Source organism: Xiphophorus hellerii, chromosome 21, assembly GCF_003331165.1.
Source record: "Xiphophorus hellerii strain 12219 chromosome 21, Xiphophorus_hellerii-4.1, whole genome shotgun sequence".
In the NCBI taxonomy this organism is placed as follows: Eukaryota; Metazoa; Chordata; class Actinopteri; order Cyprinodontiformes; family Poeciliidae; genus Xiphophorus; species Xiphophorus hellerii.
The window spans coordinates 6733097-6747388 of record NC_045692.1 but is presented as its reverse complement, the minus strand read 5'-3'; the positions used below and the strand labels follow the sequence as shown (position 1 = coordinate 6747388).

The following is a 14292-nucleotide window of genomic DNA, read 5'->3' as shown; positions in this document are numbered from 1 at the left end:
ATGTCAAACAAGCAACACACACTCAAGGACACACACTGGACCTGGTTATCAGTAAGGGTGTGAATATTTCCAATGTCTCTGTAACTGATGTCGCCCTGTCGGATCACTTCCTGTTATCTTTGAAAGTTCTTTATCTTTTAACCCACTTGGACAAACAGCAACCATCACAAAACGTTCTCTCACTGAAAACACAGCAGAAACTTTTAATCAAATCTACTCTTCTTCCTCACCCTTAAGCTGTAATGATGTAGATAAGTTGGTAAATGATTTTCAGTCTAAAGTTTCAGATATTATTGATTCCATTGCCCCAATTAAAATGAAGGTTGTGTCTGGCAAAAAGAAATCTCCATGGAGAAATACACAGTTAGATCTGCAAGACAACTCTGCCGTAGGGCAGAACGAAAATGGCGTAAAACTCAACTCCACGTTCATTGTGACATCTATAAAGAAAGACTACGTAACTATCATTTAACACTAAAACATGCAAGAGAGGCTTTCTTTGCAGATGTCATAAACAACAACATTAACAATGCTCGAGCTTTATTTGTGACGTTACCGCCTGAATTCCAATGTATTGCCGCCTGCAACCAGTTTTCCAGCTTCTTTTCAGAGAAAATTCAAAAAATCAGAGCATTAATCTGCACATCCACTATAAAGTCAGTACCAATGCTGAGCCCAAACAAAACAAATACAGGAAAAATGACCCAATTTCAACTACTTAATTATAAAACCCTACAGGAAATTATAAGTCAACTAAGCTCCAGTTCCTGCTGTCTGGATGTCCTAGATCTATAACTCTAGAACATTTCTTTAAGAAAGTCCTGCCTGTTATTGCTGCTGATCTGATCCAGATAGTAAACTCATCGCTCTCATCAGGCGTTTTCCCCCAGGCTCTGAAAACAGCAGTAATCAAACCACTGATAAAAAAGAACAATCTGGACAAATCACTACTGCAGAATTACAGGCCGACCTTTGACCTCCCATTCATCAGCAAAGTTATTGAAAAAGCTGTGTGTAAACAATTAACTAGCTTCCTAACTATAACCAACCGCTTTGACTCCTTCCAGTCTGGTTTCCATGGTCACCACAGCACAGAGACCGCCCTCGTAAAAGTGTTCAATGACATCCATATAAATACGGACTGTGGCAGAACCACAGTGCTGGTTCTGTTGGACCTCAGTGCAGCTTTTGACACTGTTGACCATAACATATTACTGAATCGACTGGAGAGTTGGGTCGGACTCTCCGGTCCAGTGCTTAACTGGTTTGAATCCTACATAAAGAACAGGGATTTCTTTGTTTCAATTGAAAACTTCTCGTCAAAGAGGTCAAAGGTCACATGTGGGGTACCCCAAGGTTCAACCCTAGGGCCCATTTTATTCAATACTTATATGCTCCCACTAGCTCAGGTTATAACAGGAAATAATATTAGCTACCATAACTATGCAGATGACACACAGCTCTACATTACGATGTCACCAGGTGACCTTTGACCCCATCCAATCACTGAACAGATGCTTAGAGCAGATAAATGTGTGGATGTGCCAAAACTTTCTCCAGCTGAACAGAAACAAAACTGAAGTTCTTATTTTTGGACCTAAAGAGGAACGATCTAGAGTTATAGATCTAGAGTCAATGCACAGCTTCAGTTATTACAACTGAAAATCAGCGATCAGGCCCGAAACCTGGGAGTAGTGATGGACTCTGACCTGAACCTCCAGAGCCACATAAAGACAGTTACAAAGTCGGCCTTCTATCACCTGAAGAACATTTCCAGGATTAAAGGACTAATGTCTCAGCCAGATCTAGAGAAACTCATCCATGCGTTCATCTTCAGTCGTATTGATTATTGCAACAGCGTCTTCACAGGTCTGTCCAACAAATCAATCAAACAGCTGCAGCTGATCCAGAATGCTGCTGCTCGCGTTCTCACTAAAACCAGGAAGATGGAGCACATAACACCAGTTTTAAAGTCCCTACACTGGCTCCCTGTAGCTCAAAGAATAGACTTTAAAATACTGTTGTTAGTTTATAAATCACTGAACGGCTTAGCACCACAATACATTAAAGACCTGCTGTTGTTGTATCAACCTTCCAGACCTCTCAGGTCTTCCGGTTCTGGTTCTGCTCTGCATCCCCAGAACCAGAACCAAACGAGGAGAAGCAGCTTTCAGCATCTATGAACCACAAATTTGGAACGAACTTCCAGAAAACTGTAAAACAGCAGAAACATTGACTGCTTTTAAATCTCAACTAAAAACCCACCTGTTTAGGATTGTATTTGAAATGTAATCAATTACAAATTTATTGATGGAACTTGACTTAATGATTGATTCTATGTTGCATTGTGTTTCTGTGTTTGTAATGATGTAAAGCACTTTGAAATGCCTTGCTGCTGAAATGTGCTATACAAATAAAATTTGATTGATGTATTTATGTTGTATAATTATGTAATGTGTCTTTTCTTACCTGTTACAGGTATGTCTGGCAATAAGGAGCTCGTTCTGTCCAAAGTCTCCCACAAAGCTTTTGTGGACGTGAACGAGGAGGGAACTGAAGCTGCTGCTGCTACTTCTGAAAAATTAGTAGAATATTGTTATATAGAACCATCAATCTTCACTGCAGATCACCCCTTCCTCTTCTTCATCCGCCATAACCCCACCCTGACCGTTCTCTTTGCTGGACGTTTCTGTTGCCCCGAGTGAAATTTGTGTCTGCAAGATGAAAGGTTGGATGCAACGCAGCAGATTTTATTAACAAATCATACAGAGGGCAGTAAAGGTCAATCTAGTTGATCAAATATTATTATCATGCAGATACGTAGTTAAGACATGGCATACATACATACATGTGTCACATTTCTACAAACTAATGTTAAAAAAAATTGCAGTCAATTTGAAGGGAAAATATTGTTTTAGACTGAAGACAAAACAAAAAGCTGTAATGATCTCATTGCACATCATAAACTTATACGTTTAAATCTAAAACCTTTCAAGTCAGTTTTAGCGATCAGTTTTCTGGAGTTCAAATACCATCAACTGCAGTGAGTCTGATCAACCTGAAATGAAGTTCAGCTTTTCTTCTGGGATCTTCTTGACATTTTCCTCATGTCGTGTATCTGCACTTCACTGAAACAACACTGTAGCCTTAATAAAAGATGGTGGTGGCAGTATCATGCTCTGGAGTGTCTTCTCTTGATAGTTACTATCAAGAGAAGTGACTATATTTTTTTCATTTTGGACAATGAAAAAAAAAGAGTGTAAATAATTTTACACCTGACTGTGTGTAAACCTCTGTATTTTTTCAACTCATTGATAATCAAGATCAATTTTGACATGGAGAAGTGAACATCAGATAGTCATCTCCAAGCTCTGGAGTTCAGACACTCCAGAGCTTGGAGATGCTGATTAATCCGCCCATCACTGTCTGTCCCGACTTCCATCATCCATTTGTATTTCATACGCGTCAAAGGAACCGCTGATGGAGCGGTTTCTCCATCAGTCCCAAAACAACAAGCTGCGTGTTACTGGACACAGATTCAGGACCTTAACACCTGATCAGCCCTTTGTTTCCATATGATAAATTGAACATATCATAAAAAATAAATCCGTGAAGCTTAAAGTCGGATCTCTGACTGAGAAAAACAAACAAACTTCTCATTCAGTCAATGAATTGTTTGAACGAATCAACTGAAATGTTTCACTTTTTTTTTTTTTTTGCACAAGAAAAAAATTCCCCATGTCCCCTAGGGGGCTCCGTAGGTCCGCGTATTTTCAGGCAGTTCGTTTTTTTTTTGTTTGAAATGAAAAATGAAAAGCAAAAAAACAAAACGAAAATAGACTCGTATTTTGCTTATCAACCCAATGTGGTGGGATGGTGTTCCACCCTCCCCACTCTGTGCAGCAGGTGGAGCAAGAAGCTCGCCGTTGATTGGTGGGCGGAGCAGACGGCTTTAAAGCTGAGCAGGCCGCTGCGAGGTGCGTGTGTCTTTGTTTCCCCTTCTACATGTCGGCTGCCCATGTGGCTGGTGTGCTTGATCAGCTCCTCTGAACTCGTAAGTGCCATTTGTACCATCTGTGGCTGGGACTGTGGTTGGGTTTTGGTGCCATCTATACCTGCCGTGCGTTTCTGCGGCGTTGCTCGGCTGGCGTTAGCGGCTGCAGCTGGAGGTCGTTGCGGCTTCCATCAGGTCCTCGCCTGCTGATCCGCTCTCTCCCTGGGTCGGCTGTGTTTCCACTGCTGGGTGAGCTACCTGTTTAGATTTTAATTCACTTTACCTGAATCCACAGGTTTTCTAATGAGTTTCCTGGTTTGGGATCGTCTTGGAGTTGCAGCGCTTTGGACGCTCTGCTGTCTTGTCTTGCCGGTGTTTGTTTGGGCCGCTCTGAAGGAAACCTGTTGCTGCTTGGATTGGCTGAGCGAGCGGGGCAGGACTCCTCTGGCCCCATCGAGAGGCTTTTGAAATTGGACAACGACAATTTGTTCCACCGTTTGAAGCGCCTGTGTTTTCTTTTACGGTTTGTTTTGCTTGTTATTGAAATCACTAATGCGTTTGCTTTCTTTCGTTTTGATTTACTAATTTGTTTTCTTTTGCATTGCTTTTTTTTCTGGAATAATTTAAATTGTCCTTTATTTCACATGATCCCTTTTCTTTCCAGGGACCGAGTAGTAAGCCTGAAGCCATGTTTTTAAAAAGAGAAATGTTTTAATGAAATTGTTTAATAAAAATATTGTGGACTATTCTGTGTTCTGGTGCATCTCGTTTAAAAAGATCCCCCCCTGCTGGTCACATTTGGTGCTGTTAGTGTTGAAACAGTTGTAACAATTGATGTTTGTCTTGTTTTGTCTCTGCTTCTCCTTTCTTCCGAGTTGGAAGCCTGTAAACAAGAACAGCTTTAGCGAACGAAAGAAGGACCGCTGTCTTCTTCCCCAAACTCTGTTTCTTTATTACGAATTGTCGAAATCATGCAATCATACATTGAACATTCCTTTGTGCATTCATGTCCATGTGTCCTTCCGTTGCTCCAAAACAACCATATTCCATCTACTTCAAAGAATACTTGTTTTTTTCTTCTTGAGTTTCCTTTTGGTAGTCTTCCCCTGCAGCTATGGAGGAGGTGGCGTGCCGGCCGGTGGACAGCAGGAAGCAGTGAGAAAACTGTAAAAACCAAAATGACTAAAGCTTATTATTAAATCACTTTAATCAAGTCAATCTAAAACACATTAAAAACCACGGCATCACATAAACCAGTCAAACTTGGTGTAGTAGATCTGGTGCAGCCCTACCAGATAAAAGCAATATAAAAAAACAACAACATACAATTCAATCTGATTAAAAGAGACAAATGTATGTGGAACAACCACACGCCCAGGTAACGCTGCCACCGTTTTTATAATGCGGCCCTGTATAAAAACACCACATCAGGACAAACTTATTTAAGAGGATCAATTTAAAACCGTTTTCCTCCAAACCTGCCACAGCCAGCAAACACACACCTGGTCACACACACAGGAAATTGACACTTGGCCACCACCCTCCCAGCTTCCCTTTCATGGAGGCTCAGGCTGTGGAGGGAGCGCCACCTAATGGTGACACCTGTTACACACAGTAAGCCTCCCAGGAATATGGTGGAAAGTGAGCTGGCTTTGCTGTTGCCTGGCAACATGGCATACATGACATTATTCCACTAATGTAATCTGATGTCAAAGTGTTATGGTGTCATAAGGAACATAATGATCTGTCCCTTATGACATCATAAGGAACAGATGCCTTGAATATCCAGCGTCTGAATCAAACTTGCAGAAGTCAAGCAGCAGCTCGGACGTTGGTTTTTCCACAGTGGATTTAACATTGAATTTTTTCGTAGCTTTTCTGATACATCGATCGAACAGTCAACATGTCGCCAGTTAAAACTCATATGTTAGACGAAGAGGAAGTTAGACAATTGACTAGAGATGAATTGGTCATCGTGGTCCTGGATTGGTTACACAGGATTAAAGACATAGGTGCAATGCTGAGGAGGGAGGATGAACTGGAAAAACTGTTGGGAATAGCTCAGGAACAAATTGAGCATCTAAATAAAAATAATGATTCGCTCACTCAAGAGCTAAAGGAGTCTAACCGACAAAACAGGAACCTGAAAGATAAAACAATCCCAAAGTTACAACGAGAGATAGAGAACCAGATTTCCCACAGGAATCAGTTGAGGGCTGAAAATGAAAGCTACCAAAAGAAAGTCAAAGAGTTGCAAACGTCTTTTACAAAACACAAGAGGGAATCAAGACAGGAGGTGGATAATATTTCGAAAGGAATAGATGCAGTGGAGTCTCGATGCATAGCGGACCAAAAGACAATTGAGAGGCATCAAGATGAAGTGAAGAGACTTGAGTTTGAGCTGTTCCAGAAAATGAATGATATCGGCATTTTGAAGAAGGAGGTTACACACCACAAAGACAGATCCACACGTCTTGAGGGCAAAATAGAGCATCTGGAAATGCAGTTGGACAAAGCAGCAGAAGAAAAGAAAGCTCTTATGAAGAAATTTTCAAAACCTCCAGCAGAAAAAGTCATAATAAAACCTGATCAACAGCTTTTAGCTCAGCTGACATTATGTGGACCCGCATTTGTGGAGGAAAAACTGAGACGCAGGAGATTAGTCAACCATATGATGAAGAAAGAGCATGAGATGAATGAACTGCTGAAGGAAAAGGCTGAGAACCAGTCTGAGCTCTTAGCCTTACGACAACACAAAGCCTTACATCAACAGCAAGAAGCCAGGAATGAGAAAAAATGTTTTGAATCTGATGTGAGAAAGATGAAGGAAGAAATTAAAGGGTTAAATGGTCAAATACAGGCACTAACAGAAAACAGGGATCAGGATCAAGATTATATCAAAAAACTCACAGAACAAGTGAATGAGTGTAAAAACAAATACTACAGGGAGAAGAAGGAACACGAGGATTTGCAGCAGAAACACAAGGATTTGCAGAAGGAACAGGAGGATTTGAAGGAATCCATGAAGAGCAAAGAGGCAAAGGTAAAAAATTATATTGTTGTGGAAACACCTAAACATGAAAGCATAATTGAACAGCAAAGCGAAAAACAAGAACAATTTCTACCACCGATTGACCAAAAGTTTGTGCGTTATAGAAGAACTTTGCCTCTGGGTGAAGGCAGGCTATTGCCAGATTTTAAAGAAGAGAAGCTGGTAACACAGGAAAAGTTCAATCAGAGAAAGCCAGCGCCCCCTAGCACAAGGAAGCCTGAAATCACATCATTTACACCGGCACGCAGGAAGCGTATTGTCCAGGAAACTGAGCATAGAAAAGGTAGCTGGCAACCAGGCGGAGTGACCCGATGAGATCGCTAAAGTTCCCTTATTAAGAAGTTAAAGGCAGCTGATCTGGGAACTCCTGGACCAAGAGGCTGAGGAGAAGGAATCAGTTCCTCCTTACTTATAGGCTGCTACCCCTGTGATCCGAAGCAGAAGGAGAAGCAAAAGAAGATGGATGGACGAACGGACGGATGAATGGATGGATGGATGGATGGATGGATGGATGGATGGATGGACGGACGGATGAATGGATGGACGGACGGTTCCAATCATTAACTAATGATTTCCGCCTAGACTTTTATTTATTCTTGCAATTTGGCCAAAACCATAATTTTCTGATTTAATCTAATCAACTTTAGATTAACTCCTTAATAAATAACTTGTACTTACCTGTACAAAACTAAATGCAAAGGTTTTCTCCGGGTGCTCCGGTTTGTCCTACCTTCTGGAAAAAAGTGATTAGGTTAATTGGTGCCTTTTAAATTGACCTTTGTCTCTCGTTCACTAACTGCTGGACACACTCTTTAAACTAAATGCATAGGTTTTCTCCGGGTGCTCCGGTTTTTCCTACCTTCGGGAAAAAAAGTGATTTGGTTCATTGGTCTCTTAATTTGACCTCTGTGTCTCACTCACTGACTGTTAGAGATACAAAGAATATGAACTTATCTAGTTCAGATTCTTAATGCGTTTCTTTTTAGCACACACTCCTTACATGGCCTCATAAAATGGCTTCCAGTCCTAATGTTTCTATATTTTCTGTTTTCTTAGTCGTCTTAATTTTGAACAGGTCATAGAATATGATCAGTCTCTCTAAGCTGGAGTGTCTTCCTGTTAAAAGGGAGTTGTTCCTCTCTACTTGACTGCTCAGGATGAGGGACGGTAACAACTATCAATTGGATTATTGGATGAATGGATTGATGATTGGATTGGATGCAAAGTTTTTCTCTTGGTGCCCCGATTATTTTGACTATTCAGGAAAAGAAGTTTTTAGGCTAAGGGTGTAACTTTGTGTTGCAAGTTGGTGGGAATGAAGGGGGGTTAGAGTGCTGATGCACCCAGAGTCACTGGACGACCTTTTCTTTTCTAGTGCTAAGAATAAAGAGAAAACTTACATGAGAATGCCAGACAGGCTTATTCAATAAATTAAGATATGATGTGTCTTTAATATAGCAAATAATAAAGACGCAAAACCTTTTTTGGGTCTAGTTGAGGCAGTTAACTCTTTATTTAGTTATTATTGGATTCTATAAAATGTGGCTTAAAGCTGAGATGCTGATGTTTGGATATGTAAAATATATTTTATCTCTGCTAATAAATCTATAGTTTGGTTGCTGTCAGTTCTAGAAACAAGAGAGAAAAAAGCCAATTTCTCTTTATAATGGCCCATAATTTAATTTTACTTGGTAGGAGCCGTGGTTTAAAATTGAACAAACTTTGGCTCTTTATGCTTTATGAAATATTTCATCCTATTTGATGATTGATCTGAATATTGCCACGTTCTATGAACAAATGATGCAATTTGTCCAGGGGAAAAATGTAGAAAAACAGGTCGTTATATTATTTTTTATGTCAATCTGTCAGCTTCATACAGACTCGTTGCCATGGCAACCAATAAACAGTTTTCGGAAAAAAAGTTTTCGAAAAAAAGCAACCTGAAATAAATATATAAATAATATTATATAGATAAATATTATAGTATATATATATAGAGATATATATATAAACATAGATATAAATAAGAGAGATAGATATATATATATATATATATATATATATATATACACTTATTATATATATATATATATAACTTATATGAATAAATATATAAATAATATTTATATATATAAATATTATATATAAATACTTATTATTTTATATATATATATATATATATAAGTATATATATATATATATATATAATTTATATGAATGAATATATAAATAATATTTATACATATTATTTATAATATATATAAATATTATATGTTTATATACTTAATATGTAATATTTTAGCTGCCTGAAATAACCTGTTCCCTCTCTGCTCTTTAGAGGGAGAACAGATTAATTCAGGAAGCTGAAATGTTTGGCTCCCCCCTCTTAACTTTGTCAAATAAAAAGCAAATGTCTCCAGATATGCAGGATTTAGTGTTGATGAGAGGAATAATCACAGTTAAAGCTTTTGTGAAAAAAATAATTGGCTCCCATTGCCTCTTTTTTCCCACCGTCCACATTTCTGTTGGAGTTTCTCTCTGACTTCTTCTGGAGAGTCTGTTCCAAAGCGGCTTCATCCTGCTGCTCTTACTTGTTCAGTTCTCCCTAAAACTGGGTTCAGACTCTGGTTGCCTCGATAAATATGGTAAACTATTTGCTCTGTGTGAAAAGTGGGCGTGTCCAGAAGCTTCCTTCATCCTCCTACGAAATAATGAATGAAACCTGAACTGCTGATTGCATTAGCAGTGGTGTAGCGTTATTTCAAATGACAAAAAATTGGACAGAAATAGAAGAACAGATCAGTTTCATTTGCGTTAGCTCTTCGTGATGATAATATTTCATAAAGACCGGGGGGGAAAAGCCTTGAATTACATGATGACGGTTTTTCTGGGGGTCCAGATGGGAAGTGTGAGGAATTCACTCCTCTACATGTTCACATTATTTGACTGTATCTAAGAATATCAAATATATTTTGAATTTAAGTGAAGATATGACATAACACAATATATAATATACAATAAAATACAATGACTTAAAGCTTATTGTACAGACTAGGTCATCAAATCAGTCTGTCAACTACGTTGCCTGTAGTGATTTTTAATGTCCAGCAGGTGTCAGTATTCAGTGACACAGTATCAATACAGTTTTGCTATGGGTCGAAATGCTTCATGACGCCTCATTTACCCATCACTGCCAGACAGACAGCAGCTGAAGACATTTCAAGATTTTAGTTCTGGTTTTGGGTACCCAGAGAAACTACATCATGATCAAGGACGGGAGTTCGATAACGGCTTATTCCAAAGGTTACAACAACTCTCAGGAGTCATCCCTGACTGATAGGTTGCTGTAACTGGTAAATACAATCAATGCCATTGCAGGGGGAGGGAAGGGGGCACGGGATTTTCTTGTAACCCATAAGGGGGCCCAGAAAATCTTTGGGAACCATTGAACTAAACTAACACTCCCATAGTTGCTTAACACAGATAAATAGTTTACAATGAAAGTTGAGTCTGTACATTGAAATGAGTTTAACCAAATAAATAATATTCATATTGTTATTAACATGAACAAATAATGTAGATGTAGTGTGAAGCCTTTTAGAGCCCACTGGACTTGGAAAAAGCGCTATTCAAGTACAGACCATTTACCTTTAATGTCCAAGGAGCTCCAACCAACTAATAAACTCAAGTGTGACAAAACAACAAAGTCCTATAACACAACGCTTGATTCAACAGAACAAAAACACATTTATCAAATCTAACCCAAATCCCAGAAGTTCCGGATGAAAATTAACCACACAAGACAGCAGGTTCGAAAGTTTCACTTTTATTCCTGATGTGAGAGTTCAGGGGTGCATTACGATGATCTACAGATCTGATACCAGTAAAGCTTCATGTAGTCTCTCCTCTCCCTTTGGTTCTGCGTCCAGTGTGAAACGATTACTTATTCCAATGCTTGCGAAGATAAAGTGCTAAGAATGTTGCAATTATGCTGCCAGTTTGAAACAGGCTACATTTTTAAAAGGCCATGTTTTTAAAAGGACACGTTATAAGTTAAACCAGCTGCAGCAAACAGAGCTGTAATGTTTTACATACATGAACAAATACACCCGCAAAGGATGTCAGGTTTAACAGTGGAAGAAACTTTAGCAAGGCACATAGAGAAGAGGTAAAGCCCAACTTGTACACAGTGGTGTTAAATCTACCGGATGGAAACCTGAGGTGGGATTAGGAAGAGAGAACTCTACACCAACTCCTCTCCCTCACTCAGCTCCATGTTGTAATAACCTCCCTCCTGTTCGGACACGCCACACTAAATGAGCTCACACAGGCGAGCAGTAGCGGCCAGCGAAGAGGACGCTCTTGGACGGGTTGTGTCGGATGAAGAAGAGGAAGGGGTGGTCCGCGATGAAGGTGGCGGGGATCATGGCGCAGAGCAGCGTCATGACGGCGGCGGTGGCAGCGGCGGCCTCGGTTCCCTCCTCGTTGACTTCCACGAAGGCCTTGTGGTAAACCTCCGACACAAACAGGTCGTTGGCCGGGGACATGCCTGTCGGAGCAGAGAGGGACCGAAACGTTTAGCTGGTACCAGAAAGGTACAGAGAGCGAGTCGGAAGAAAACAACCTGGAGACGAATCCTACCGGAAAAGTCGCTCCTTGATTGGTCGAAGGCGTCCACCATGCCCATGCTCGTCAGGACGGCCTTCATGTCGTATTTCTCCTCCAGCTTGAACCGAGGCAGGCCCACCTGCACCTCGATCATATCCATCATGTCTGGATTGGTCCAATCCATGAACTTCTCGTACGTCAGCGCCTGCTCAAGCTTGAGGTTGGACAACAAATAAAGTCAATTCCTCCAGCTCTTCTTGCACGTCGTTGTGGAGGCTTTGCAGGATTAAGTACCTACCTTCTCCAGACCGGTCGTACCCTCCACGCTGTTGGGTAAAATGATGAGCATGCTCAGCTCCTTCCCTTTGTACGGCATCTCCAGGATCTGTAAAACAGGGAATTTTTAACAACGTGGTCTGGGTGATGGTTGTAGATTCTCCCACCGGAGCTGTGAATCTCTGCAGTTACCTGGCAGGCGACTTCTGAGATGTAGGTCAGGGGAAACTTTGATTTCATGTGCATCATTTTCACTGCCTTTTTCTCATTCTAAAGACAAAAACAAACAAAAACAAAATTGTGTACATGCAGAGATCAGTAAAATGATGTTACTTATGCTTACAGAAGATATAGGGATCACACAAAGTCTACATAGGTCAACAAGTTTATTAATCCCTGAAAGAGTTGCCAGAAAAATACATTAAAAATCTGCTGTTGTTCCAAACAAAAACACCAAACATGGAGAAGCAGCGTTCAGCTTCTAATATGCTTTTTGTTTGCCAAAGGAAACAAACATTCAGTCAACGTTTTAGCTGATGAGGTTTTCTTCTCCACACAGACAGAGGTCAGGTTGCTGGACGGCACTGTTACCTTGTTGACTGTGAACTGAGCGTCGCGGGTGGCGTCCACCTTAAACTGCTTGTCCCAGTGGCCTTTGAAGTAGATTGCGTTGACCAGCACCAGCCGGGTCATCGAGTTCACTGCATCCTGGGCCAGGATATCCTTAATTTTACCTGGTGAGAAACAATGCAAATAAACAGGTAAAAAAAAGCACATTAATTAAACAATTATATATATATATATTTACGAAAGAAAAAAGTAATCCGATTATGATGGCTAAATATTGCAGAAGTGGAGGGGAATTGAAAAAAGAAAAAAAAAAGCAGCAACTTTTTCATTTTAAAAGAACAGATCCATTACTTGCTGCTTATTAATTTGTCTTTTTAATTACATTTTTTCATATAAAAATAATGAATTAATCGTTTTAATTTCAAAGGCTTAGTGACACATTGAGGGGTGTGTGTGTGTGTGTGTGTGTGTGCGTGTGGGGGTGTGCAAGTATTGGGGTGTGTGGGGGTGTGTGTGTGTGTGTGTGTGCGTGATCCACCTTGTGTCTGTGTCTCCACCCAGCCGTTGATCTTGACCCTGGCTGCCTCGGCCTTTGAGGTGAAGTCCACGGTCTCCAGTTCTGCCTTGTAGTGCTTCTTGGTGCTCTCAAGGTAATCCTGAGACAAAAGCAAGCGAATGTAGATCCATGTGTCGGCTTATCCGGCGTTCCACTTTTCTGCCCTCATGCACTGTACACGGTCTTAACGTGTACAGAAAGCCACACCCACACAGGAACATCCACTCTTAGTGCTGAAAGGAAACCCGCCCCCCCACTTCCCCCATCCCAAGTCACACCTGAACAAACTGGTAGGACTGCTCGCCGTAGAGCCTGTTGGCGACATTCAGGGCATACGGAGCGTCCGACTTGTTGAGCTGGCTCAGCAGCTGGCCGAAGCTGGAGTGGAGGTCATCCTTGACATCCAGGGTTTTCAGGGTCTGCAGATGAAAGGAAACCAGTTAGATTTACTGAACAAGAAGCAGACCAAACTGAAATATATATTTAAAAAAAAATAAAATAAATTAAGGTCATTGTAATATTGTCATAAGCTTTTGGGTTAGCTACTAGCTAGCAAACGACTGAAGAATAGAGCTCTGTACAAGATAACATAGACCAGATATCAAAGTACGAGATCACCTCTGATATCTGAGTGGCTGTGTCTCCTCTGGCTCCCAGCATCACCATAGCCAGAGCTGAAGAGATGCTGAAAGGAGAGAAGAAGATGTTTGCAGTCTTCTTGTCCTCACTCAGCTTTCTGAGCAGAGCCAGAGAGAAGGTGGTGTTGGGCTTGGAGAGAGGAATGGAGGAGGCCATTGTTTCTGAAGTAAACCAAGGATAGAGCAGTCATTTTCAAGCTGCATGACTTTGTTCAGACTAGTTTTCATTCCTCCCGCTATGGTGAGTCTCTACTGACATATTAGTCATCCACACTTTCTAATACAGTCAGTGTTAAATTAAACTTATCCGAGTGTGACCAGATCCCATTCACGTAATAAATGTTTAGCCATTAAACAGCACAATTTTTATATTCCCAAGAGAAGGAAAACTTTACTTACCGAAAGATCCGTGGTTGTCTTGACGCGATCAGGACTGTTTCTGCAGCAGAGAGAGAACGACTCCTTGCAGTGTCGTATTCAGGTGAGCACATTCAAGTCACCACGTGCCCTTGAAGGGAATGTGTTTTTATTTTTGTGAGTGTTGTGATTGGTCCTTTCAGGTGAGATAAGTAGAGGAAACTGGTTCGTGGAACTGCCA

The 14292-nt window shown here is 40.7% G+C and overlaps 2 protein-coding genes across 4 annotated transcripts in view; one reads left to right on the top strand and one right to left on the bottom strand.

Annotated features, from left to right (window-relative positions):
* Positions 1-14292, top strand: part of LOC116712222 (leukocyte elastase inhibitor-like) — a 41093-nt gene that overhangs the window by 4011 nt on the left and 22790 nt on the right. The window contains exon 9 of one of the 3 annotated variants that reach the window (XM_032552103.1): positions 2479-3177. The exons of the other annotated variants lie outside the window; for them this stretch is intronic. Coding sequence (XP_032407994.1) covers positions 2479-2705 — 227 coding nt within the window. The 3' untranslated portion in view covers positions 2706-3177. Of the gene's footprint in view, positions 1-2478; positions 3178-14292 lie in introns of those variants that run through there. 3 annotated transcript variants of the gene reach the window in all.
* Positions 10857-14219, bottom strand: LOC116712224 (leukocyte elastase inhibitor-like). Its single transcript, XM_032552109.1, has 9 exons — positions 14094-14219; positions 13675-13856; positions 13335-13475; positions 13039-13156; positions 12522-12664; positions 12123-12200; positions 11953-12039; positions 11688-11868; positions 10857-11595 (listed from the first exon to the last, which is right to left on the bottom strand). Exons 2-9 carry the CDS (start codon positions 13849-13851, stop codon positions 11369-11371), a joined length of 1152 nt encoding a protein of 383 aa, XP_032408000.1. The 5' UTR covers positions 13852-13856; positions 14094-14219; the 3' UTR covers positions 10857-11368.

What these genes read in the sequence shown, in the direction of transcription:
- LOC116712224 (XM_032552109.1), bottom strand. Translation starts at nt 13,851, where the DNA reads ATGGCCTCCTCCATTCCTCTCTCCAAGCCCAACACCACCTTCTCTCTG. An exon ending in AGTCCTACCAGTTTGTTCAG is followed by an intron (nt 13,157 to 13,334) that starts GTGTGACTTGGG and finishes CTTTTGTCTCAG; the next exon opens with GATTACCTTGAGAGCACCAA. An exon ending in GTACGACCGGTCTGGAGAAG is followed by an intron (nt 11,869 to 11,952) that starts GTAGGTACTTAA and finishes TCCAACCTCAAG; the next exon opens with CTTGAGCAGGCGCTGACGTA.